Source organism: Gadus morhua, chromosome 16 (genome assembly GCF_902167405.1).
Source record: "Gadus morhua chromosome 16, gadMor3.0, whole genome shotgun sequence".
Lineage (NCBI taxonomy): Eukaryota > Metazoa > Chordata > Actinopteri > Gadiformes > Gadidae > Gadus > Gadus morhua.
This window is the reverse complement of record NC_044063.1, coordinates 5,327,138-5,354,741: the sequence shown is the minus strand read 5'-3', so window position 1 is coordinate 5,354,741 and position 27,604 is coordinate 5,327,138. Positions and strand designations below refer to the sequence as shown.

Genomic DNA, 27,604 nt, shown 5'->3' with positions numbered 1-27,604 from the left:
ACCCCAGACTATTTGCGTAGCCCTCAGTTCTTTGCAAATGGTAGTTTTCTCTATCAATGTTGGAGATGCTGAGCACATCTCAGTCCTTTCAGATGACCCAACCGCGTCCGGACCAAGAATTCATCGGCCTCCTATCATACAAAGAGCAATAATGGCTGAGAGGCGCTGACAACAGACAACAGAAAATCCTACATTCAACCAGTGGGGTACCCACACATGGCCCCTGACTCTCTGAGGAGGTACCTCCAGGTACCCCCTCCATGCCAGGGTACCCTGAATGTATGTCTATTGCCAGCTCCTCCACCGGGGTCAAGACAATTTGAGGGCCAGATCCAGTCTGCCGACTGTCGGCCTTTTTACGATTGGCTTAAAAAAAAAAGGGGTTATTTAAATGCAGGAGTGAAAAATAGGGTATGACAATTTAGATTCTGGACTGACAAAATATACCAATACGATGGTGGGAAAAGCTTACCAGTTCGTATGATGTTTTTATGCCTCATTTTTACTCGATCTGCTGACCGGTTGGGAGCCATCGGAGTACATATTTTTTTTGAAGAAAAGGGTTATGTGGTAGGAACGTTAAGAATGCCTAACTGGGATATTAATAGATTCATGGCTCAAATATTAAGGATCATGCTTTTGACATGTAATTTACGCGGTCAGCGATCCGCTGCCAGGCTTTGGTTCTCCGGGTTGCAGAGACTTTAGCGTTCCCTTTTCTTGTGATAATGTCCTTCTCCTCGTCATAGCTCTCCAGGAGAACCTGAAATTCCATTTCATTGAAATAAGCGGCCCGTTCCGCCATTTCGATCAGGGTTTCCATGATCCATACATCACGTCTTTATAGGTGTTGTCTAACCCTGTGTTAACCAAACCCGTGTTGATTTAACTAATGCATAACCCGTGCGGTGGAACCGACTGCTCTGGTTGAGTTGGCACCGTGTCAATCAACCTCGAGTTCAGCGTTAACTCTGTGTTTGTTAAACCTCCGTTCGTGGTATACCCCTCTGAACTCTCTGCTCTGAATGTCACAATTCTCCAAGCTCTGCAAAGAAGCGGTTTACTCAACATCAACCTGTGGCCTTGTCGTCAGAGGAGACCCTTCAGACCACCTGTGTGGCTTGTGGAAGCCATCTGGGCAGTGTCTAAAAAGGACAGGATGAACCTGTTTATTTGATTCTCTGCCTGTTTCATTGCATTTCCAAACGTTATGAGTTGTTTCCTGTACTGGTTGTAGGTTTGTTGCTGTCAGGTCTCTCTTACACAAGAGGTGCTCAACCTATTCAGTTTTTTTTGGGGAGGGAGGGAGGGAGGAAGACAGACAGACAGACAGACAGACAGACAGACAGACAGACAGACAGACAGACAGACAGACAGACAGACAGACAGACAGACAGACAGACAGACAGACAGACAGACAGACAATCTCAGCCAGACAGACGGACTGTCTCTCTGTCAATCTCAGACAGACAGACAGAAGACAGACAGACAGACAGACAGACAGACATAAACAAGAAGGTATCTCAGGAATAATCTGTGCACATCCTCAGCACCATGGGAAAATCTCAGATACTAACGCTTAATGGGCTGCTAATCAGAACCCCTACATAGTGCGGGTTTAAGCAGAACACAATCAATAAAACATTTTTTTTTACATTCCAGAATTATTATTTTTTGCCAGAAGAGCGTAGCCCGGCCCCCATACCTGGAGTAGTTGAAGAGGCGGCTGTCCCACAGGCTGTGCTGGCCCCTGGGGGGCGCGTGGAAGAAGCAGGAGTCGGAGCCGTCGAAGCGGTTCAGGCCGTCCTCCGTGTTCTTGGAGGCGTGGCTGTGGACCATGTCCAGCAGCACCACGATGCCCAGGGCGTGGGCCGCGTCGATCAGACGCTTCAGATCCTCGGGGGTGCCGTAGCGGCTGGGGGTGGGGTTCACACACACACACACACACACACACACACACACACACACACACACACACACACACACACACACACACACACACACACACACACACACACACACACACACACACACACACACACACACACTCTAGGGTTGACCTCGAATCTTGGACGATTCAAATCTTCGATAGACATTTTGTCGACGTCGTCTTTGGTAGTTTGCTTTTGCAACAGCAGGACGTTGCATTGGGAGTATGGGGTTGCTAAATGAGTGATACCGCAGCGTTGCCGGGCTTCTAGAAGGAAAAATCTTTTTCTGCAGGGGGCTTGACTCATTCTTCTGTGTGCAATTGGCGGTGTTATGTTTTGCTTTCAGTAAATGTCCTTATCGTTTGTTTTGAAAACCCCTTTCTGCAATGTGAGTGGCATGATCCAATCACTTTCTATTCAAAGTACAGCACATTCTAGACTGCTAGTCTAGAAGGATACACAATGTCAGGGGAAGTTTGGCAGCATTTCCAAACCATTACAGATGTTAAAGAAAGTCAAATTCAATCTCTGTCAACAGCAGCTGTCTGTGAGCAGTGGCGACAATGCTTCTCTTCGTCTGTATTCGCTAGTGCGTTTTCAATGCTAAATTGAATGGTTCTGCATTGCTCTTACGCTGAAGTGTATAATTTATGGAAGTAAATCTGCCTTATCGGATTTTGAAAATAAAAAGCCATTGAATTTTAAGCACTGAATATTTATGCTTTGAAATAACATATCTAGATTTTTTTGCCTCTGAATATAAGTCTTTAAATTTTCAAAAAAATAAATTTCATCTTTATTTTTCAATGTTAAAATATTCAAAATAAAATATTCAACGTTAAAAAATTCAACTTAAATATTTTCAACGTCCCCAAATTCAACATGCCAAAGTCACCTGCAAAATTCAATGCATACAATTCTGTGTTAACATCCGGGGACCCAAGGAAGAGCAATCGTTCCTGCTAGATCGCGGTCAAGCAAGGAGAGCGGGAATAAGAGCGTCACTCGCTGTTTCTTTCTTTCTTGATACAAACGTTAATTCTAAACGGCATTTAAAACAGTAGCCTATATAGAAAATGCTCAAAGGTAAATCAACGTCATTAAACACTGACTAGCTTTTTATGGAGAGAGAAGAAACGGTGGTGGACCTTACTAAATGCCTTATCCATCGTAACGGTCTGTGAAATGCTAATCAAATCAAATGTATTTTTTTAGCACATTTAATAACAAGGTGGGTGGTGTGGGGGTGGGGGGGGGGTGTTTTAGGTTTTATTTATGTTTTTGTTATAATGCACACCATTTTTATTTTTTTACTGCCGTAGGAAATAAACAATGAACTAATGCCTGTATGTGAAGTGTGTGTGTGATTGCTGTGACATGGCTGGATCTGCATGCAGCGTAGGGTAATTGTAGTGGGTTAATGAGCCCAATTTTTTAGGGCACCAATTTGGGGGGCGATCCGCGGTCCCTTTGCCTACGTTTGGTGTGATGCCGGGGCGATATGAAGCCCGCTGCCCACTGTGGAACGAGAGCGCAGAGCCGATAGTATTACGCAACTGAAGCGGCAGCAGCCTGCAGTTCCAGTGGAAGCACGGCGTTCCTCGGGAAGAGGCGCCCGACAGCAACCTGCTTATCATTATTCATCCTCATATCTGTATCATGCCACTGGGTGTGGAATGCTGTTGGCTCTGCTCGCTCGTTGCGCTCTTGTTATGCCACCACAGAGGCATAACCGTTTGTCTACATTATAGTATATAAAGCTAATATTAGCCTATGTTATAATTTTCTCAAGCATTTAAAAACACGCGAAAGTCACAGAATATGGCATAATTCAGCTACATATATTCCTACAGACATATATACTGAATATATTTATTGTACAATTTATATATATTCTTACTCTGTTAGGCCCTTTAGCTTGAATTGGAGACTTTGAGAATTGGAGGCTGCTAGTTTCTAAAAGACAACTGGACAAAGGGCCCAGTTGCTGAATCCAGAACTTCCTAAACCTTTTTGACCATCTGTGAATATTGCCTCTGAATGAAGCGGCCTTCGATCATCCCACTGGACACCAGTGAGGGCTTTCTCAGAGGATGGTGCGTTGTCTCACGTCAGACACGTCATTGTGCGTGAGATTCTGAACAAACACACCTCACTTGAAAGCCTGCTATCGGATGCCATGATGAAATTGATACGTCTCATTCAATACAAATATATTGAACAGCTTCAAACATGACGATATGATGATCCATCAGGAGCCCATGGAGTCCCAGACCGTTGCGACGTGTGCATCATTTATAATTGTCCCAAGCGGGAATTGTCTGTCATTTACCTGGAAGCTGCGAAGAAGCTTGTAATCTGATATCCGAAGCTGGCGTAGTACGCGTGTTCCATCACAGCCATCATCTGGATGCAGTTGTAACCTGAAATCATAAAAATAGCACCATATTGATCTGCGGGCCAAGGACCTGTACCTGTGGTTTTCTGTCTCATTTTAATACCCTCGTAGGATTATCGAGCTACATTTGATCTTCAAGTTAATGTTCAGATATGTCATTTTTATTGCTGACAGAAAACAAACTATATCAAAGTAAAATTGTAATTCTACTGACATTTTCTAAAAAGACATGAAGGGTTTAGCATTGCCCAAACATCTTGAATGGCTGTAATTGTAAGCAACCATTTCAAGCGCTCGGTGTAGTTTAAAGATGGCCTGCACCTTTAAGCTCTTTCTCGAAACCCACAAAGCGCCTTACATACACACGGCAACAAGGTCTCCAGGGTGCTATGGGTCATGGTCGCCTCAACACTTCGATTACCTTTACTCTATAGCTCTGTGAACCTGAAAGGGCCTGTATTTCACCAGAAGGTGTGATGTTGGTTAGTCATTGCAAGCCCTTTCAAAGTCGACCCCGAGTCTAGAGACATCACAAGCGGGAGTGTCCGTCCAGATGTATGATGGAAAGATCCACTTCCACCCTACCAGTTGGTAAAGTACACCAGGCAGGCTGGTAAAGCCTAATCTACAGTTGCAATGGCTAACACTTTCTTTCGTGCTCTGTGGCTGTAGGGAGGACAGAACTAGCGGCTTTTTGGTCTGCTGTCGCTGCAGAGAGCTCCACAGGAGAACGCCTTCATTCATGGACCTGTTCATTAAAGCGGCTCCCCTACTGGAGGAGAGGGGAACCTCTGCTTTCTGATGAGGGACAACGCACAACAATTTCCTCTGTGCTCTTCGTGTCATTTTATGTGTTTTATAATTCCAACAGCCTTCAGACATCGACCTTGGGCCAATGAGAAGCAGTGAAACACTCCAAAAAATAACTACAAATCGCTGCTGAAATGAATAAGCCTGGCCATCTTTGAGTGTTTTTCCAAATACAAAAGGTTCTGAATTCTTCAATACAAACGGCCAATTGATTTCAATCAATTGTAGACTATAGCTAATGGAGTCCGACCTGTATCAACCTAAGCAGAGGAACATTATCAAAACCACCAACCGCCAATATTTCAGCTTGACCCAGCAGACAAATCCCAGGCTTTTTTATCCAGAGAATGCAATGCGACAGATTATATATCATTCTTTATTTCAGGCCCAGGAGGATCCATATCAACACAAACAAGATTACATGCAGTCAATGAAATAATGACCACAATAAAGGTTGTTGTAGTTCTTAATAGGTAGAACTTCATAATTAAATGGATGGGTCGCCAATATGCAGCACATCCTCTCATGTATTGGTATTCCTGTTGAACGGTGCTTTGAGGAGGCCAGCTGTTGAATTCTCCCTTTTAATCAACCACACACCAGGTGGTAAAACAGAGGCCCTTTGAAGCAGTGTAACCCATTGCACATTTTTTTGCATCGCAGGAACAGGACAAATAATGTCGGACGACAGGTCAGTCAACCCGTCGGGGGGGTCACTCACCACCCCTTTCTCCAACACTCTTGGTCTCATGGTCACACCGGCTGCGATGCCCACTTCAACACAAAACAGCGCGAGGGGCGACTCACACACCCGACTCTCCCCAAGTGGTTGAGTGCCACGCGGAGAGGGTTAGATGTTAGTCAGCCAGGGTCCCCTTGTGGAGGGGAGTGCTGGATATGGGCTGACGGCGCAGCGTGAACCGACGGGTTAAGGACCTTCAGCGCTGAGGAACAGGAGAGGAAACTCAACTGCAACACACCAAATATATATTTTTTTTTTTTTTTTTGCGGCAACATCCATTTCAGTTTGTTGTGTGAATTATTCATACCTTTGTGGGTTTTATTTGAGTCCTGGACGTTTACTACTTTATCCACTTTGGTTTGGGGTATTTGTTTTTGATTCTTCTTTTTTTTAAGACAATGTGAGATAACATTTTTCCGAGCCATGTTGCCCGCTTGTTTCTACCTTGTTCATGTCAATATTATGCAGCAAAGCATAGAGGGAAATCTGTATTTCAACAGATTTTAAAATACCAATACCATCGAATCACCATGCATCAAACTCCCTCTAAAACAGACAAGCACTTGTGATGTCCTCCCGTTGGAGGATCTGTCATTCAATGTTTACAACAATAGAATTCCCCAATGGGACCCCACCCTCAAAACTCAGCTAGCTTTCCATTGCCGCCAATGAAATCCAGATTGATCAAATCATACTCCTTATAAACCCTTCGTGGGACTATCCCATTCCAGTTCATTTTTTTCATCATTGCCCGTTTCGGATAAAAAAAACCTTGTGATTGCTCCGTAGATTGCTACACTTTCCTTGGGTGGCGCCATTCCGTTTTTTATTCGGCAGATTGCTGCGTTCAAGGCTCATCATGAACTGAAAACTCCCTTCCCTGTGCGGTGATTGGTGCTGGCTTTTATTTTTTATTTTTGGGAGGATTCCAATGGGGGCAAGACTGACCTGCAGAGAGCAAGGGAACGGGAATCTGGGAGATCCGGAGGGCCTCAGGGGGCTCGTATGTCCTACCTTACATTGGAAATGCGTCTCATATTAACCAACCGACGCGGCCTCTCAATCTCCTTCCCTTGTTTCTCTTTAAACTCCAGCAAGAACATGAGATCATGAAGAACATGAAGATCATGCCAGGATCCTGCATTGTCAGGTAACTGCCGGATCCTTTCATGCCCGCTTCGTGCCAAAATAAAAAAGGCGGACCGTGATATACCTTCCCTCTCGTAACCTTGAAGGCGGTTTAATGTCGTCTTTCAACCATGCGGAGGGTTTATCTCTGAAACGCTGACTGCCTCCCATCCCTTTCCCTCGTCAGCATACGGTCCAGAGGAAAACATATAAACCCCCTCTCTCTCTCTCTCTCTCGATGGAAGTGAGGAAAAGAACAAAAGCGTAGATTTATAGGAACGTCCAAAAATAACCTGATGACTGCATCACACACAAGCCCAGATTCAAGCGCTGAGCTCCATAGACGTTAAACAATACCACCACCACAAAGAGAACCAGTAGGTAAAGTGATTATAGTTGGGAGGCGGGGAGGGGGGGGGGGGGGATAATGATAGTCTTTTGCTGTCGGACTCCAGGCTGAAAGGTACCAGGTTCGATCCCCAATGTCCGCAGTCTTCCTGTAGGCATCCTTGATCAAGGATCTCTAAGCTCTATGCCTGCTGACTAATGACATGTATCTGTATTCACTCTCAGTCGATAGGACAGAGGTGTGTGTGTGTGTGTGCGCGTGCGTGCGTGCGTGCGTGTGTGCGTGCGTGTGTGTGTACGCGGCCCTACGTTCGTGCATGTGTTTGTGCGTGCGTGCGTGCGTGCGACCCTCACCCAGGTCCTTGATGCGTGGCAGCACATTTGCGGTGAAATTGCTGTATGAGGCGACCTTCCCCTCAGGGGAGGCAATGCCCACATGGCACTCGTAGATCCGCAGGCTCCTGGGCTTGTCCGGCCGCTTGTGGACAGGCTAGCGGGGGGTTAGGTAGAGAAAGAAGAGAGACTTTGACAACAACGCCTAACACGGGTAAGCGTATTGTACATATGACGTTGTTAGAAAGCTCTGAAGGTTGAACCACTTCAGTTAGAACTCAATCCAGTAAAGGCACTTAAAATGCACCTTTTTAAAGTGCCCTTGAAATGCACTTTTTTTTAAGTACACCTTTAAGTGTGTACTTAACACCTTTTTAAGTTGCTTCCGCAATGTTGCCATGGCAATGCCCCCATACAGCAGCGTGCCCATGTACCCACGTGTGTAAAACAGGAGTTGCTGGAGTTGACACCTGCTTTGCTTTTATAGAGGAACGCTTTAATGGTACCTCAGGGACAGGAGCACACGCTCAGGCGGATTAGTTCCTCATTACCTTGCTCCGTTTGGACCAATCCGAACATCAGGTTAAAAAAACTCTGTTTCACAAGAGCAATCTCATGTGGTCGGTTTGAAGTTTGAGTTTTGTTACTCTTTAAGGATAGTGTAAAATATTACCACTTTTTGTTTTTCATTTAGGTTTTTCGGTTTTGAACGGTTCACAAAAAATATATATAATATATCAGCATCCAGTAGCCGTGCATACAATGATACTAATACTATTCATCAATATATTTTAAAATGTACATAACTTAGTTTTAAAACAGCCTTCTCTATGCAGTATTCTTTTGCAATCCAAATCTCAAATCTCACTAAATACTCACTAAAATGTATGAAATCCGATTTTATATTTATCCTCTGAGGGGCAATCAATAACATACCATGATGGGATCAATAAAGCGGAAGCATGAATGTAAATGTCCTGCTGTCAGAACGCGTAACTCAACGCTACCAGACTCTTTTCTGCCGACAAACTTATGGAATCTTCAGGAGAAAGAGCAATGACATCGCCGCCGGGGGGGGGGGGGGGGAGGGGGGGGGGCGTGCTGGCGCTCATTAATGGGGTGGCGTGGAGCAGAGATAAGGGGAAAGCAAGGCCGCTAGCCCGCACTGAGCCGCGGCCGAGGCAGCAAGGCGGAGAAACACTTGCCTTTAAGTGGTCGGAACAGCGCGTCTATACGGCACGCTGTGTCTTACTTGCTAAACAACAGCGTCAAAACGCACCCCATTAGCAGCCTTGGGAACGCATTCAGATACGCTCAGAGTGGATTTAAGTGTGTGGAGAAGGAGGAAAGCTGCGTCCCTGGCTAGAGGAAGGGTTGTTCTGGAGCTTGAATTAATTTAATGTTATTTATACACTGAAGAAACTGGCACACCGTCTTGCAAACACAAGGCCTTTTTTTTTTTCTATTGTATTCACAGTCAAACACTCAGCAATGAGTGGAAAGTTAAAGAAAGTTATCCAAGTTGGTTTAATTAAGCCCATTTAAGCAGCAACACTATCTTCGCCGTACAAGATGGCTGCATGTAGCATTAAATGAGGCTTGCTGGAAACTAAAAGGCGAGGACAGCGTGTAGAAAGCCTGACACGGGCAGCTAGGCCTGTGACAACATTCAGTCGGCCAATCAGCAAACCCCAGCGAGGGTAAGATGATGCCAACATATGCAATGTCATTATCCACATTTCTAAACTGGCTTAATAATAAATTAACATTCATGCTGCTTTGGATTAAGTCGAATTTGAATGTGAAATGACGAACGCTTAATTAATATTATTAATATAGCGAGGAAAGTAGCGGTAATGTTTGCACTTGTTTATGACTTTTGAGCCACTTCCACATTCGTCATCGGGTTTACTGGCCGAGGCTCCTCCACTCAGCTGCACAGTAAGGTGGACTGATGTCACCTCTCACCAGACACATCCAACTGCAGACTTTCGGGACCAAATGAGCGAGTCGGAAATATGCACTGCCGTGGCTGAGCGAGGCTTACGTTTGGGTAGTTGACGAACAAAGTGAAAAACCGAAACTGAAACGGCTGTTAAACGTAGGCACTAAACTTAAGAGATGGGCTTGGAGGGAAAGTTTGCAGGTTGCGTGACTTCATGGCCAAAACGCCCCGATCAATCAGCACATTTACCATCCGAGACGAAGGAGAGGATAAACAACCAGAAGGATCCATTGAGCATTCAAACCCTTAACAACTGTAGGGTTGTTTCAGGGGAGCTGTAGGTAATTGTTTAACCTGGGTGTTACAGGGTAGTTCTACTTCTAAGGGAAAAAGGGGTAGCTCCGTTGAGGAGTGAACCTGACTGCGTGCGAAGGAAAAGAGAAACGCAGAAGAACATGAGTGATGGCCCGTGTCAGAATATTCAATAAGAACTCTCAGTTGCTTTTACAAGTCTACTCCTGCCAGAGTTGGACCTATAGAACGACAACTTTGATTTTCTTCTCGTGTCTACAAGCTCTTCCTGAGTGATTGTATAGCCGGGGAAGTGGGTGGGTTGGTAGCGGTGGAGGTGGGGAACGGCAGGGGGAGGCAGCTTGTTATAAAGCTGCTTTAAGTCAGAGAGACGCAGAGGCGGGGAAGCAAGCAGCAAGCGTTTTAGCTGTGATACGAAAAGACCACCACGTGATGTTTCTCCCGTTGCAAAAACTAAAAACAGGGCAAGATGTCCGACGGCTAGGTTGTCCAAAAATGGTTCAGGGTCCAGCCCTGTGTTTGCAGTCCAACGTGTGGGCATCGGTTAGCCAAGCTGCACTCTGACCCAGGGATACTCAACTGGTAGGCATTGGAGAGGGTCGCAGAGCACACGCCAAATGGCTTATTATTTCAATGAGTTCAGCCCCAAGTGTTGCAGCTTTTTTTTTCTCTCAGTGTTTAAACGATTCTTAAAGGAATTGTTGATGACTGAATATCGTTAAATATATATATATTTTTATAATTTTTGTTATGAAATAAAAACATAAAACATACAAGTAATAACAGGAATTCAAAGGAAATAGTCCCAGGAGGTCTTACTGTGTAGGGCTCGGGGGGGTCCCAGTGCACCCAGTCATAGACCCGAGCGTTCTCCTGCTGCGTCACGTATTTAGCCCAGGGAGAGATGCGGTAGAGACGCTCTCCGTTCTCGGTGTGGACCACCACCTAGAAGGAGGAAGAGGAGGAGGGTAGAGCATGGGAGACCTTCATTATAAAACGTCATTACATACCCAGTAGTACAAAAACAAACGCATTCTTTAAAAAAAAACACATGAGAAGTGACAAACACTTCTGGAGCGTGTGCTCCCAACACGCTCAAGTTACACATTAAGAGTGTGGACAGCTTCTTGGATAAAGAGTCAGGGTGACTGACCGCACCTAGCATCATATATGTACTATGAAGGTATATATGCCACCATGGGGAGGGGGTAGTTGCCAGAAGAAAACTTTATTTGACGGTTTTGGAAATCAACAAATAAGTTTGTCATAGTTTCTGAACCAAAAATACATTTTATATCACCATGTTTCAACAATTACATTTTCTGACATGCATGCATTTGACCAGTGCCTCATACATGAACATGTGATATGAACACAATATTCTTAACAACCCCCTATAATGATGAATTGCAGAAGGAACAGGACGCTGTGATAAGGTACATTCATGCTAAGAATGACAGCAAACTTCATGTTGGTTACCAGTTCAGGAGTTCAATGTTAAGGGTCAATGACACAAACCCAGATGACTAAAATCATTCACTTATTTAAATATAGATGATTTTAGCCGGCTTTTAATCCATCCCCAGCACATCACTCATTGGAGCGGAGGAGAAGGAGAATAATGAGTTTGTGTTGAATTACAGGAAAGCAGATCTCAGACAAAGACACAGCTGGGGTGGTAGAGTTCATCAGACATCGCTCATTTCATCACAATGCGTTCTTTGTTGCTTCAGTACTGCACTAAAAGCATAAAAAAAAAGAAAAAAAAGACTGGCACTCCCATAGACATGAATTCATCAGCACCAATTGGAGCTTTACGCCCCAACTTAACATACCATAGTTCAGATTTAAATGCAAACCCTACATCAAACTAAAAAACAATGTCTACTCTTAGACGGAAATCCATCTCGTATGTTAACACATAATATGCTGCTTAAACGTATCCCTCTTTTAACAAGGTAAATAACCTAAACACTGCGTAGGTTTAAACATCTGTTTATCCACACTGCTGCTTTGCATGATTAGATGCCTAGAGCGTGCGCGTGTGCGAGTGCGCGTCACAGCATCTCTGCATTTCCTTCCAGCCCAGACGTTACACATACCTAATCAGCACTTGCCTAGAGGGGCGGGACTCTGTCTCCATGTTAATGCGACCAAGCGAGGATGCCCCCTATAGCTGAAGGCTCAGCTGTTGCCTCAGCACATGTGCATTTAAATTGCTTGTATTGCAGAACTGATTTTTTTTCTTTTCACTCCTTGGCTGTTTTAGAAAAGACCCGCTGCAGTTGTTTTTGCGACCTCATTTTTATTAATTTCCACAAAGACAAACAAAACAAACAATCAAAAAGCACCCAGAGGATTCCCAAAGATATCAAAGTTATCCAAGACGAATAATTGTGCTGTAAGCGATCAGAAGCTCCTTACAGAAGGACATGTAATGTATTGTCCCCTAGACTTCGAGCTATAGCCTTCTCCTCGTTGACACTATCAACCAACAAAAAACACTACTCTCACAACGAACCCCCCCCCCCCCCCCGCAGCCAAGCCTTAGGTGGGTACAGTCGGCTCTGAAAGGTTTGTGCTGAAGACCCCAATCATCCATTCACCACGGAGGAGAGGAAGTCCTCAAGGCGCGCATCGGCAGATCTGACTGACGGCCGGCTTTGTTCTCGGTAATGTCGCCTTGACCGACACATTTGTTGGACTTTTCATCGTTTTCAGGGGCACAATTTCCCCCCCCAATGGCTTCAATAAAAATCTGATTTGTGGTGCAGACAGAGGCGAGAGACTCGCGGCGAGAGGGCGATTTTTTTTTAAAAGAAAATACAAGCCTTCATCAGTGCCCCTCGTTTATAACGCCTTTCAGTTCAGAGTCTTGAAGGCGGGGGGTCGGATAAGTGGACTCTGGGACTCCAACTGACAACCGGCGCTTTGTCCGTGTCCTGCCTCTGTGGGGGGGTGGAGAGAAAGGCTGGGGGACAGCAGGGGGGGGGCCGCGAGGAGCCCCCCCGCCAAGCATCGACCCGGCGCCGGCCCTGGTCGGCGCCCCGGTGGAGCGATAGGCGTCGGGCCTCGACTAATTCCCTCCACTGTTGTCCTGTAATGGCTGCTCCAACGCCGCCAGCTCACTGGGCGCCGTCGGACCGAACCCCCCACGGGCCTTTTTTCATTAGGACCCGGCCGTCTGTTGGGCGCGGGGAGGGGGCTCACACACACACACACACACACACACACACACCACCACGACAAGCTCCAGGCTATCTGGGATTAGGGAAATAAAGCTGGATGACAAATGAACTGGCATAGAGACGCATCGCGCAGTGGCCCGCTATGAATGTGCGAGCATTAGGCTCGCTGGAGAGGAAATAAAATGGCTGAAAAGAAAAAGAATGCCAGACAAAATGTTCTGGGTTCGGCCTTGGGTGTCTGCGGTCTACCTGGAGGGTGAGCGAGCCCGGACAGGCTTCTGGTAGACACCGTTAATCACTGTGGATCAAAGCGCCTGATAAATGACTCAACGGTAGAAAAGGGAGGAACTATGAAGTGTGAATAGAAAGTGCAATGCAAAAAAAAAAAAAGACATCCAAGGCAGAGGTGGAGTTGGGTTTTACTTGAAAGAAATGCGAAAAATGCGTCTGCGTCTGTGTCTGCGTCTCTCTCTCTCTCTCTCTCTCTCTCTCTCTCTCTCTCTCTCTCTCTCTCTCTCTCTCTCTCTCTCTCTCTCTCTCTCTCTCTCTCTCTCTCTCTCTCTCTCTCTCTCTCTCTCTCTCTCTCTCTCTCTCTCTCTCTCTCTCTCTCTCTCTCTCTCTCTCTCTCTCTCTCTCTCTCTCTCTCTCTCACTCTCTCATTGTGAAGCCAGACACGCGGCCAGGCAGCCAGGCGTCAGGGGCCAACGAGGGCCGGCCAGGTGCCAGGGATCCCATCTGTTTCTTATCGTCCGCTGACTGACCTCCGCTGACAATGGGAGGCCAGAGAGGTGAGTGCCAGAGTCCACTACCAGGGGTCCCGAAGAGACGACCGTCGACACCGCCACGCATTCTGCCGCTTGCTGATCACGTCCTCCTGCTACTCTCCGTCACCTCCTCTCTCATGTTCTTACAACTCATCTCCCCTCCTCTCATCTTTCCAGATCCTCCTCCTCCTCCTCCTCCTCCTCCCTCATCCCTCATCCCTCATCCCTCCTCCCTCCTCCTCCCTCCTCCTCCCTCATCCCTCCTCCTCCCTCCTCCACCTCCCTCTTGCTCTCCTCTTCTTACCTGTGCATCTGGCACGGGGGAGGTGTTATCCCCTCAGCGTGCCACCAGATTTCTCACAGATCACGACAATAACAACGACAACAACTTGAGCTAGCACAGGGGCTAATCCCTGCCCGATCGGGTTATCGCAACAGACCGTCGCTCGCTGTGAGTGGGAATCAACCGTGCTACTTCTCAAGTTGAATGATTTCAATAACGAATGAACTTCAAATTGAATCAATTCCCTTGTGCCGAGCACAGACGTGGTGAGCTTTTGAGTAAACATGATTTCAAAGAGTCAAAGCACTTTTAACTTCCTTCACACTTAAAGAGTGAAGGAAGGGGATGGGGATTCGGACCCCCCCCCCCCCCGGGACGTACCTTGAGCTTGGAGCCGTGCTCCAACCCCGGGGACCCGTCCGCCTTGGCCGGGATGACCAGCTCCCACTTCCCGAATGGCTGCTTGGTGTAGCGGTGGGAGAATTTGTCCCATCCGTCTGGAGTACGGAGAACAACAACGTTTTACATTTCACATAATGTTTACTGGGCCCTTGATTTAATGTTATAGCGATAAAGTCACCTGACCACGACGATACTTTGCATTTCTTGTGATATTTGCATTATGCATGTTTCATATCCAACAGAATTTCATTTCTTTGTTTATTTAATTATGTACAGTGTATTTTATTTACTTCGATATATTAACTTATACGCACCATTAAAAAACATGTACACTTAACCATCACTATGATTTTATATGCAGTGTTATATGCTATGCACACAGCCAGCAGTAATACACACACGCACATATGCACACACACAGAAACACATACGTATCAACAGCAATCCCAATCTTTGGCATCCGAATTGAACATGTTGTGTTTATTGTGCAGTAATACGTGTCTGTTTTGTATTCATGAAAACCAACTATTGAGGTGTGCAAATCAATCACTACAGTCACTCTAGAAGTGACCACACACACACACACACACACACACACACACACACACACACACACACACACACACACACACACACACACACACACACACACACACACACACACACACACACACACACACACACTCACACACACACACACACACACACACAGCAGTATGTTGGGTTTACGTCTCCATCGTATTCATAGCCAGGGCTGCTGGGGCTTGTTCCACGTTTGCAATGAAATTTAAATCAAATAATACGCCGGAGTCGTGTCAACACCTAATCTATTACAGAATGGAAACGTTAGAACAGCCATACGTTCTGGAAGATAATTAAAACAGGAAAGGAAAGCTTTTTGAATGGCCGGGAAAACCCAAAGGCGAAACCAAACATTCACAAAAAGTAGAGAGAAGAGTCGGAGTTGAATACGGTGGAAAAGGGTTGACAAAAGTTTGTTTGACCTCAGGTTGCGGTCTTAGCCAGCTGAAATACACAGGATCCTGCTATACACTATCATGCTAGCCATAAGGGATTTCAAATAAAATCAATACATACGCCATAACAGTGTACTGATAGCTTCTGCTAAGTTTAGGTTTGCTAGCAGACTGATATTTGAAACCCAATACTTGGATTCTCTATAAAAATATACATTATTTTCCTTAACACTGACCGTGATCACAAAACTGAGCGGGTGTCTGCATTTCAAGATTGTGAAAGTCCACTTACTGAGGCAATTGAGACAAATGGTGCTGCTCGTTTTTTGTGTCTTGAGAGGTTACGACAGGTTAGGTTACTGCCTTCATATTCTGATGAATCATACAGAATGGCTCCCAAACATACTGATGGGTGTAGAATGTATACACCAAAGTTAATTTTCCAGGCCATAAAATATTAGTGGTAAAAGATTGATTCTGGTGGTTTATTGTAACAACGGGCTACATCATCGTTGCTGCGGTACACAAGATAAAGTCTAAATGAGTAATGATGAGGAGAAATGGCTTGGAAAAGACCCCGACATAAAGCAGATTTTTATTATTATGAGGATGCGTTTCAACGAATCGCCCCTCAATTTTGATTTCATAAATCTGATAGTGATGCCACATAAAACGGCTTGTTCAAATGCAAAATCAATTCCCTAGCAACATTAATAGTTTCATAATATTCATTAATTTTGCTTTAATGAGGAAACATTTGTAGCACTTTTTTTTTTAAGCACGTTTTTTAAGGGAAAGGTAAAGACAAATTGAACGAATAAAAAATGTCTTAATAACAACATTAAAGAGGAGAATGCGAGATTGACTTTCGGCCATCCTACCCAGACCAACAAAAAGTAGTTACTGCTCAAGCATGGCTTGTTTTGCTCTCATACCAATCGAATCGATTACAATTAAGTTCACTTCCAATGTGTATACTATCTACACACGTAAAAAAGTCCAGCGACCATTATCCTAAGATTACCTTCAAAGTTTTGGAGCTGACGGCGGGGAATGATTTCATCGCGAGGCAAAAGGTTGCACGGCGAACGACTCCGCTGAGTGTGATGAAATAAGCTGCTGAAATGTTAACGGCACGCTCCGCACTCAAAGGAAACGCCATCGGCATGCTGCCTTGGCCCGCGTAATCAATATTTACCACACCACAGACTCCCAGGTTGTCTTAAACCCTCACCAACCCCGTACCAGTGCTTCCTGCTGGATCCAGCGCCTCCCTGGATCCTTCGGTGCTTAAACAAGCGGATGTGGGGTAAATCTCAGTTAATGTAGCGTTAAGATGTTGCAACTGACTTTTTTTTTATTTTCCCTGTGGTTTCACCGCAGACGGTAATTTAAGACTCGTTCAAGGGATAACTTTTTTTTGGATCCGTTTTTTTTTGGTATGTTCTTTTGTAGGGACGATTTTATTATTCAAGGACTACTAAGGCATGTCAATTGCTATTCTTACACACACACACACACACACACACACACACACACACACACACACACACACACACACACACTAATTTTCCCAAAATACGATCACATTAAGGTGATTTGGAAATGCAGAGGGCCTTAAATAATCATTAATAGTGCACCATTACCATAAGCTCTGGTGCGTATTCACACAATTTAAATCGTCGTGAGATTATACATTCCCAAGTATCCTACGGATAAATAGATAGACGGATACAATAGACTGATAAAGCCTTGTTATACTAATGTGTTTATAGGACCCATTTTAAGTCTGTTGATCTGACAAACTTACCCTCAGGGTTGAATGGCGCATCCGTCTCTTCATCTATAATAACCACCTTCATACAAAATACCACCGCCTAAGTTTTAATTTAGCACCGGCCTGTGCGTGTGTGCGTGCGTGCGCTGCAATGCATGCTGGGAGAAGGACCACTCACTGAAGTCCCCGGCCAGGAAGAGGGCCTCCGCAGCCGGGGCCCACTCAAAGAACACCAGGCTGTTGTCATGACGACGCTGGACTCCGAAGGTCTCGTAGGCCCGGGTGAACTGGTCGATGCCACCCTCCCTTTCCTCCAGGGCAGCCAGCTGCTTCCCAAGCAGGCCGTACCTATAATGGGGAGGTTTCACAATGACAGCATTATAAATTGTCCGTACCTAAACAGAGATATCACAATAAGAGCGTCATGGCCCGACCATACCTTAGTATACAGAGATTTCATAATAACAGTGTTATCGATAGGCCATACCTATTCAATGAGGTTGAACAATACAATAAAAACGTTGAGGATGGCAATACCCACAGAGATTTCACATGAGCCCTGTGGTCAGACTATACGCGTAAACACATTTCATAATACCAGTGTTCTGAATTCAGAAGTACTCTGGCTGGATCAGATAACGCATGAAGCGGCCGTAGGTGAAGGTGAGGTGTTACTGTTCAATAAATATTAATATTCATCCCAAAAATATGTAGACGTTTATTTATTAAACATGAAGAACTACCCAAGTTTTAAGGCGCAGTACGGCATTGAAACTTCCAAAAACTTTAAATATTCAACAATTTATGGCATTTAAACGCCGGAAAGAATGAGTTTTTATCATGATGCAATCTGTGCAATAGGTAAACCCATACAGCCCAGATTTCAGGCCTTTATCTTCTCCAGCTCTCCTAGATGCAAATGAGCAGTGCCTGGGAGATGAGCTGAGAGCAGAACATCTGACTATAGGTACACCCCTAAAAAGACAAACCTGTGTGTGCGTGCGTGCGTGTGCGTGCTTGCGTGTGCGTGCTTGCGTGTGTGTGTGTGCACATCTCTGTCTGTCTGTAACTGCAGCTAAGTAAAGGGTAGGCCCGCCAATTCTGCAATCTATCTCACTTAAGTTGCTGTGGGGTTGCCGGGCTGGTCTGTAGGCGAGATTCCCCCAGGATCAGTGAGTCTCTTCCAGCCAGCTGAGTTCAGTGGACTCCCCCTGTCTCCCCCCCCCCCCCCCCCCCCCCCCCCCCCCCCCCCCTCTGCTGGAGCCCTGGAGCCAGGCTCAGGCTGGCCTGTGAATGCCCCGGGGCTATCCCTGATGAGGCTTTCGATGACGGGCTGAAAACAGTAACAGCCATGGCTCTCCGCAGCTGCTCCCCGCGCTGAGGAGAGCGGGGACCGGCCTGGACCTGCCAAGCGGCAAAAGTTTTAAACTGAAACTGGCGCTGCCGGGCGCTCCCTGGGAGTGCCTTTTGTCACCGTCTTGGAGACGGTTCTGAAAGGAGAGGGGGCCGGGGGACAGGAGTGGGTCAGCTCAGACCCGCTGGCTGAATCTCCATCTGTAATATCGTGTCATGGAAGCGGTGGTGCCATCAGGAAATGGATCGTGGGTTTGGGGTGGTAGGGATGGTGGGAGTTACGGGGGTGGGGGGGTGTTGTTATTTTTCTGCCTAACTCTGGACTCTTGATTATAGCGGAGAGATGGGCTCACATCATCCATCATAATCACACACTCACGGTGTGTTTGAACCCTGTATTGATCTCAGAGGCGCCTCAACCAATGCCAAATCCAGAGTTATACGCCAAAAATGAATCGAGGACTACTAATTTACCCGTTTGCTATGTAGCGCGCTTCACTGTCGGCGCACGCGGCCTCTTTTTGGTCCTCAGTGCACATCGACTCCTTTACACCATCGATGGTGTCACACCCCCTCCCGTCCCTCCTTGCTCAACAAACACACGGCATAGAGAAAGTACCAGTGTAGTAGTACACTAGTGTGCTGCTGCTGCTGCTGCTGCTGCTGCTGCTGCTGCTGCTGCTGCTGCTGCTGCTGCTACTACTACTACTAGTGTAGTACCACTATACTAGTGGTTCGTACAACTAATCCACCAGTATCCACAACTATCTCCACTACATCCCTCACTTCGATGCCCAAGCTGCAGCATAAACCGAGGTGTCTGGAAAGACATTATTTTAATAATTAGAGAGGGACTCGCATTTCGATACCCAGGGTAGATACACACATCTCCTGCTCATTGTAAAGACTCATTATTGTGCCGATATGAAAAGGTTCAAGGTGGGCGCATACGTGGTATAATTATGATGTTGTTAATATGGGCTGATAACAGGCATAGGGGAGTGAGGGAATAATTGCGAGACGGAAGATTCTTTTCGATAGAGCACGTAACTCAATTTTCCTGAGCCCTGGAGAAATGGTGCGTAGGGTAAACCGGCGACTCCCACCGTGGCCCAACATATAGGCTCGAATATAGCACATTTCAGCCCAGGCCCTCTCCCCCTCAGCAGCTATAGATTATAGGGAGAGAAGAGAGTGACAAAAATCCCTCCCCCCTCCTCCCTCCCGGTCCCCCCAAAGTCGGGCCTCGAGAAACAACCCTGAATCTTCACCGATATCGATCCGAACAGTAACGTGTCGCATTGGAGACGTTATTATTTTTTGTTTGCCCGACATTCTGCAAAACATTGATTCGAAGAAAAGTCCAGCCCATGGCCAGAGATGTTTTCGATGTGACGGTGACACCGTCACACCGGTGACATCCTCCATTACACGCAGCCGCCTGAAACTTGGAACACGCCGTCATTAAATAGGAGGGGTAGATTGTTTCATTACAGCGCGTTCGATCACCCTGACTGTAGCTCCTGGTCTTCAGCTAGATTACTCCGGACTCTCCGGGGTGAAATGTTGTTTGTCTCTCGGTCAATTAGAGATCGTGTCAAGAAAAGGCACGGCCAGACGGTCCACTGGTCTGTTACCGCGTGAAGTTTGTGGCACGTTTGACAAGGCGGTCTACTCGTGTCATATTTCCTTTAGACAATAACCTTTATCTTGTGTTTTCTCATCTTGCTGTACATCGAAATGCAAGACACTTTGATGTCAATAGAGATCCCACTTTGAGTGTGGTTTGGCAGAGGAACAGAGCTGGGCAACTTGTCAGGCAGTACCTGTGGTAAAGTCTGAAGAAGTCTTTAAACTGCTGAGTCTGGCTGTCCACCCTAAAACTTCCCCAGACCAGTCAGACTGACATCAGACACCTGTGTCTTCAGTGACTTTCCTGGGCATAAAGGTCCTTGTTTCTGTGTTTTTAATGACGGACAACAACAGCTGTGGCACTTTTTACTTCTCTCCGTGCGACAAGAGGTAGAGGTGCCCGCGACAGCTTTAGATTGACTTGTTTAAAAAAACCAAAGTGTTCTCTCACACACACACACACACACACACACACACACACACACACACACACACACACACACACACACACACACACACACACACACACACACACACACACACACACACACAGCGGTCGAACAGTGGCCTCAGGGGTTTCGGGAGCTAAGGCAGCAAGGTGACTTTCAAATAATGTTATTAACGTCTCTTAAACAGAGCTAAATTAATGAGGCTAAATAGGTAGCTGAATGTTTCACCTAAGGATGATTGATGAAGGCTGAGGATTCTTACCAGACTAAAATCCTCAGTGACCCTCAGGCTGTGGGGGGGGGGTAGAAAGGCTAACTTTGCCAGCTATCTCCAACAGGTTACATAGCGTTGTGCACAGTCATAATATTAGGAGAGGGTAATGCTAATATACTTGGCCATGCTAATATTATCATAAAGCACACCTCGCCATCATTTATTGCACTCGCTTAGGTCTTTGGCTGGCAGTAAAGGGAGTTCCTAATCACCTGTTTGTTCTCATCGTTCTCAATGAAATGCAGCCTTCCTTTCATCGTTCCTTTTACTAGGCCGTGCCGGGCCGTGTCAATATGACTTATTGGTGCTACAGCCAATATGTCTGGTAGCTACAGATTACATACTCTACAATGAAGAAACAAAAAATGGAATTATTCTAAGTCATCATCACACTGCCACTAAACACAATAAAGAACAACTGTAATAAAGGATGGCTATAATTTCACTAACAAACTGTTCCCAAAGCCCTAAAGCTCAACGCTTTTATCAAACTGAGGACTGCAACGTTGTAGTTAAACAATATCCAAAATAACCAGGCTGGTGTATTTTTGTTAACAGGAATCACATTAAAGAGCAACTACACAATGGACTGCATTTATAAGTTGGCTGCCCCCTAGGGGTGAGAAGCCTTGAACCACGGATCACTATATCAATAAAAGCATGCTGTAGTGTTTCCTTTCTAACAGTGAATATTGATCTTTCAACTGAATAATCTATGCTTTTAGATGGGTATACACTTTTCATGCCTTACAGGATATCTTGTTTATAACCTGAAATATTGAACGCCAACCTGGCCCGCAACTAGCTGCAATTAAAGAAAAAACTGCATCTTGGAGTGTAAAGAGCTAGAATCCATCACTCTGGGGGGAAATGTCTCACAAGATAAAGGGCAGCTGTCAGAGTTGTTGAATTAACAGCCATCCTCAAAGTTTAATTCACAATGACAAGATGGCGTTTATATACCCTTAGGGGGTAACCTACCTCAGTAATTACCGAATCACTGAAAAAGAATGGAATATGTACCTGTACAAAAGAAAAAGGAGCCACTAAACGATAGAGAAGATAGTTTGTTTAAGTGAACCTAACCTCATCCGCCATCCCTTAGCAGAACATATTTGCTAGAGAGCAAAGTTCAATATAAACCCTTTGGCCAATCAGAGGGCGCAGTGGTGAAATCTAAAGCATCAGTCAAACAAGGTTATAGGTCTCATTCATTCTGATAAGCCGGCAGCGGTTCTGAGCACTGGGCCTCACCGCAGGGGGTCACAGTGGGACACCGCTGGCTGTAAAAGCTTCTCTTCTCTCAAAGCCGTTGTATCGCTGTGTGTTTCTCACTTTAACTGGACTTCTGGGGGCTTAGCGCACCAAAAAGCACCAAGCGGTTGTCACCGTTAACCTTGACGCTGTGCTGCCGTTACACTCCTTCACTAACGTTTAAAACACGTCAAATAATGTAGAATTAGTCATCAGGGCGTTCGAATTTGAGATAAAGCATAAGCTCTTGCAAAGTTGGCCGATGAGTCTTAGGGTTTGATTTTGTTGCAAAAGTGCAGGGTCTACTATCGTTGCGTTGTGTTGTTTTTGCAGTTTGGAAGGCACCGCTGTCTCGCCCGTTTTTTCCCGGTGAGACCATGAGGTGTTTGAGACATGTCTAGGGTAAAACTGGACCAAGCAGGGTGGCCGCCATGCCTCACAGCCTCCAAGCACAAAGCGCTGGACGTCTGAGACGAAAACACCGGACCCACGGGGAGGAACCGGACGGAGTCAAACAAAGTTTCCTGGGAGTTCAACTGTTCAGACGGCTAGGTCACTGTGAGATAAGGCATTCACAGGTGTGCTTCTTTGCCCAGGTCTTGTAGAGAACACACACACGCACACGCACACGCACACACAAACAAACACAAACACTGAGATGTTATTGTAGCAATCAATCACATGGAATCCAATTATGACAACGTTGTTTCATTTAATTATTACATCGCACATGTGTACACATGCACAGTGTGAATTTGTCCATCGGAAATGCCAAGACTGCTGCAGAACATACACTTCAAACTGTAATCAAGTGTATCATTTGCATTCCATCAGAGCTGACAGCGTATTGGCTTGCGTGAGGTTTTAGAAGGTTAATAGGCGTGGGAGGAGAGATGAACTGGTAATGAATGAAATGACGATATGCTCCGGGCAGGTTGCGACACAACTCGGGTCGTCCCTCACTATTGACCGTCAGGAAGGGAGTATTGACTCTACGAGATTAGCCTGACCACAGGTCTGCCACCTCTGCCTCTGAAAACACTTGCTCTGTTTGGACCACCTTCCCCTCTGAAGGACAGCCCGAAGCCCCAGCTTGTTTTTCATAAGTATAGTAGTAGATGAATACTAAGAGAACATATATATATATAAATATATGTACATTTATTAGGGGCGGCATCTCTCCTTCATAGGACGATCCGATACGTATCTACATGTGCTACGATACGATTCAGGGACAATACATTTTTAGACGAAGCGAGTCGATGTGATTTGATTCAATGTTCTAACGATCCGGTGCGATTTGGTGAGATTTTGAATCAATCTGATACAGTAAATATTGCTTTAATGTTAACACATTCATTTTCAATTATATATATATTAGAGCTGTCAGTTGAACGCGTTATTAACGGCGTTAACGCAAACCAATTTTAACGGCATTAAAAAATTTATCGCGCGATTAACGCAATTGTTTTATTTAAAAAAAAAAATTAAAAAAAATCTTTGGCTCAAAACATAGAAGCAGTAGCCTGACTGCTATGTTCAAATGTCATTTGTTCAAAGCAGTCGTTTAATTGCACTATAGGCTCTTTTTTTGTATCGTCCTGTTTTGATCAGTATATGCCAATGTTGTTATCAATAAAAAATAATTTGCACAAGGCAAGCCGATGCACTTCACCATGCTGATAAGATAATTAAAATGAGAAGAATTCTGGGACAAAAAAATCAAGGGATATTTGGCATAGAAAAATAATTTGCGATTAAACGCGATTAATTGTGAGTTAACTATGACATTAATGCGATTAATCACGATTAAATATTTTAATCGCTTGACAGCTCTAATATATATATATATACACATATACATATATACACACACACACACACACAACATTGAAGATGTGCCAGTGCTTGGCAGTGTGCAGTATTTGCCGATTCGATAATGCCACAACTATTAGATTGATTTGGTCATCATTGACGAAGGAAGATTGGACTCAATATTAATCAGATATGTACTGTACATAGCGATTTGGTTGAAATAACATGAAGTAGAATAATCCAGCCAGTGTGGCGAAACTGAAATTACTCATTAATGGAGTTTCAGACAGACAAACTCAAAAGTCTCTTCCTTTTTAATTACATAGCTTTACTATAATGAAATATCCTGAAACGTATCGTTTGCTTTTGTTCCTTACATTGAGAGAATTAATTCAACCAAAATACAGAAGGTTACGACACCAAGTGACCATATCAATAGCACACGAACCTTATGCATTATTTTTTAGTTCTGCCTATACCATTTCCCCACCCAGGTAACATTTAGAAGGCATTTCCATTGAGTTGTCATGGAATCTCCAAAGATTCTAGAACGTTTAACCACCGGACTAACACATATGAATGAATGGATGTGAATGCAATCTATTGAGAGTGTTATACAGGAACATGCAACCTATGACCTCATGTTATAAGTGACCTCAATAGCAAGACTCTACCTGGCTGTGGGTTTGTGACAGGGTCAATTTATTTCGCTCTGTTATAGGTCTGCAACAATTCATTGATTAATAGAGTAGTTGATCACTGGAGGATTTGTTGAATCCGATAATGATAAATCGATTAAACGTATTATTTATTTTTCCAACTACAAATAAACTTTGCCTGATAATGTTGTAATTCTAAGTCAAATATTGGGTTCAAAGAACATTATAGTGGAATAGTTCAGTTTTTCTGGCCTGCTTGTCAGATAAAGTCAGCGCATTTAAGAAATAGCTTTGCACTCTGGTAACTTGACATGGCATTAGCTAATATTTGGGAAACTTGAATCAACTCAATTATGAATAATTTATTTATATATGATTCAACTATGATTATACCACACACACACACACACACACACACACACACACACACACACACACACACACACACACACACACACACACACACACACACACACACACACACAGGAACGCATCTCCTCCACTGCCTGAATAAGCAGAATGCAATGGAGGCAGACTGAAACTACTACAATAGCATAACAATGCTGCATCACTTGAAGCACCGCACGGTACCTGGATGTGGGCGGCGCCACAATGCCAACCGGAGGAGACTTGGAGCTGTCAAACTGTAGGAAGTAGCCGTGCAGCTACATGCTCTGTCTATGGTGGGGCAGCTGGACCTGGATGCACCGACTCCTAATAACATTAATAGTCTCGAGGCTCTTGTTATAAGGTATATTAAAAAGCTACACGGGGATAGGATAATACGTTGTTTAATACCAACATATTAATAGGGACGATGGCAAGGTTCCTTGGAAAAGGGGGGAACGTAGCGCACTTACGCTACGTCCACGTGTGTCTACGTGAAATGTCAATAGCGAAGGTGACTTTGTGTTGTCTGTGCGTGTGCAACAGAGAGATATACAGAGGTTGTTAGATGTTTTAGTGCATATTTCGGCATAGGACAGTTATGGCAGCGGAAGCGTGACTTTGATAACAGCGCCGCCGACGTGACGCCGTTAAAAACAGCCGCAGAACGCAGGTTTACCTCCTCTCGAAGTCCTTCTGGTAGCTTTTGAGATAGGGGTCCATTTGGAGAAGACTGTTTAACCCAGGAATTGAAACATTATCCTCTGTGTCAGCCATGGTCACTCCAGTGGAAACCAATCGAGTGCCGAGCAAGCAGAGAGAGCGAGATGTGTGTGTGGTGATCAACAGTAGCGGCTCGGCTTTATGTTATGAAATCATGCAGGAATCCAGCCAATCGCCTCCATTCTCTCTTTCTATCATTATTCTAAGTCCCTCCCACCCACAATAACGTGCGCGAAGTCACGCAGGTTTTGTTATTTAATTAAATATTCCCCATGTTGTGGCTGCATGTGGTCGTTTAATCGGTGTGTCTTTAAGAAGGCAGGGTGGGCATATAACGTCACAAGATAACTACGGGACGTGTGTGTAGGCATGTTGTAGTCCTGTTGCAGTGATATTCTGTAGGCCTAGGATTTGCCCATGTGTATTCTCTATTGAATATGAGTGCATATAGTTATGGTTATACATTCATTTAATGGAAATAATCAAAAAATGAAGTGTTATATATATATAATACTACTATTAATACAAATAATTATAATTGTTATTATTACCATATATACTATTATGTATTACTATTAATATTGTTCTTATTATAATGTTATAGCAGGAGTATTCTTATAGAAACAGCAAAGATTGTAAAAATACATTTAATCAGTTCAATATTATTCTACTAGTGGTTCACTAATCTGATGATATTCTGAGCCTGACGTGTGCGAGATGGCGGTGCTTGGTGTTGATATAAGCCTGTCAGTCACTCTCTAACTGATGCCACTTAAAACACAATAGTGTGTGTGTGTGTGTGTGTGTGTGTGTGTGTGTGTGTGTGTGTGTGTGTGTGTGTGTGTGTGTGTGTGTGTGTGTGTGTGTGTGTGTGCGCGTGCGTGCGTGCGCGCGTGTGTGTGTCTTTGCATAGGTGAAGGGACTGTGTGAAGGGTGTGGAAGTGTCAGTGTGTGTGTGTGTGTGTGTGTGTGTGTGTGTGTGTGTGTGTGTGTGTGTGTGTGTGTCTGTGTGTGTGTGTGTGTGTGTGTGTGTGTGTGCGTGTGTGTGTGTGTGTGTATGTAGCTGTTTTTCATGAATACCCAGTATATACATAAAATAAATACACAATAAAAACAAGGTATCACATCGAGATGCCAGGACAAAGGTCGAGTTCCATAGCGCCATCTGTTGGTGAACGTTGAAGTCCCAGCAGCTCTCTTGATGATAAAAACAAGGATACCATCATGATCCTGCCCCAAGCATGGAGGCCCCGACCCATGCACTGCTTGTTTACCCCGTGTTAATCGCTGATTGTGTTCCCTTGCCCAGTTTCTGCCCCGTGTTGTCAGTTATTTTTGCCTGTGTGCGTCTCAATTGCGAAGGGACAATCGTACGACCTTGAAACCTCTTTAGAAAGCTTCCGTTTGCGTGTGTTTTATCTTTTACTGTTGCTGCTATGTGAATGTTGAGGAACCAAGCCTAAGATTTTTACTCTTGTGTACTGTACAATAAGATGTAATAAAAGTGATTCTGATTCTGATTCTGATTCTGTAAGTGCTTCATGAAGTGAAAAAGCCCAACCAGGTAGCATCACATGACTACACATAAAAGGCAACTCACTATGGGAATGACGTCAAAGGCACTATATCCTCTGTGTTTGATTCTTCTTCTTTTCTTTAAATTAAATACAAATACTTTATTTTTTGTATAAAAGATGACGCGGGCAACTGAAATTGGTCC

The 27,604-nt window shown here is 44.8% G+C and overlaps 1 protein-coding gene across 1 annotated transcript in view; it reads right to left on the bottom strand.

The window, feature by feature from the left end:
* Positions 1-26,009, bottom strand: part of gbe1b (glucan (1,4-alpha-), branching enzyme 1b) — a 92,360-nt gene extending 66,351 nt beyond the window's left edge. Inside the window, exons 1-7 of the mRNA XM_030337070.1 lie at positions 25,841-26,009; positions 17,517-17,686; positions 14,564-14,679; positions 10,767-10,892; positions 7,712-7,847; positions 4,264-4,354; positions 1,706-1,915 (exon numbers count right to left, since the gene is read on the bottom strand). Coding sequence (XP_030192930.1) covers positions 1,706-1,915; positions 4,264-4,354; positions 7,712-7,847; positions 10,767-10,892; positions 14,564-14,679; positions 17,517-17,686; positions 25,841-25,938 — 947 coding nt within the window. The 5' untranslated portion in view covers positions 25,939-26,009. The remainder of the gene's footprint in view (positions 1-1,705; positions 1,916-4,263; positions 4,355-7,711; positions 7,848-10,766; positions 10,893-14,563; positions 14,680-17,516; positions 17,687-25,840) is intronic.
* Positions 26,010-27,604: the final 1,595 nt, after the last annotated feature.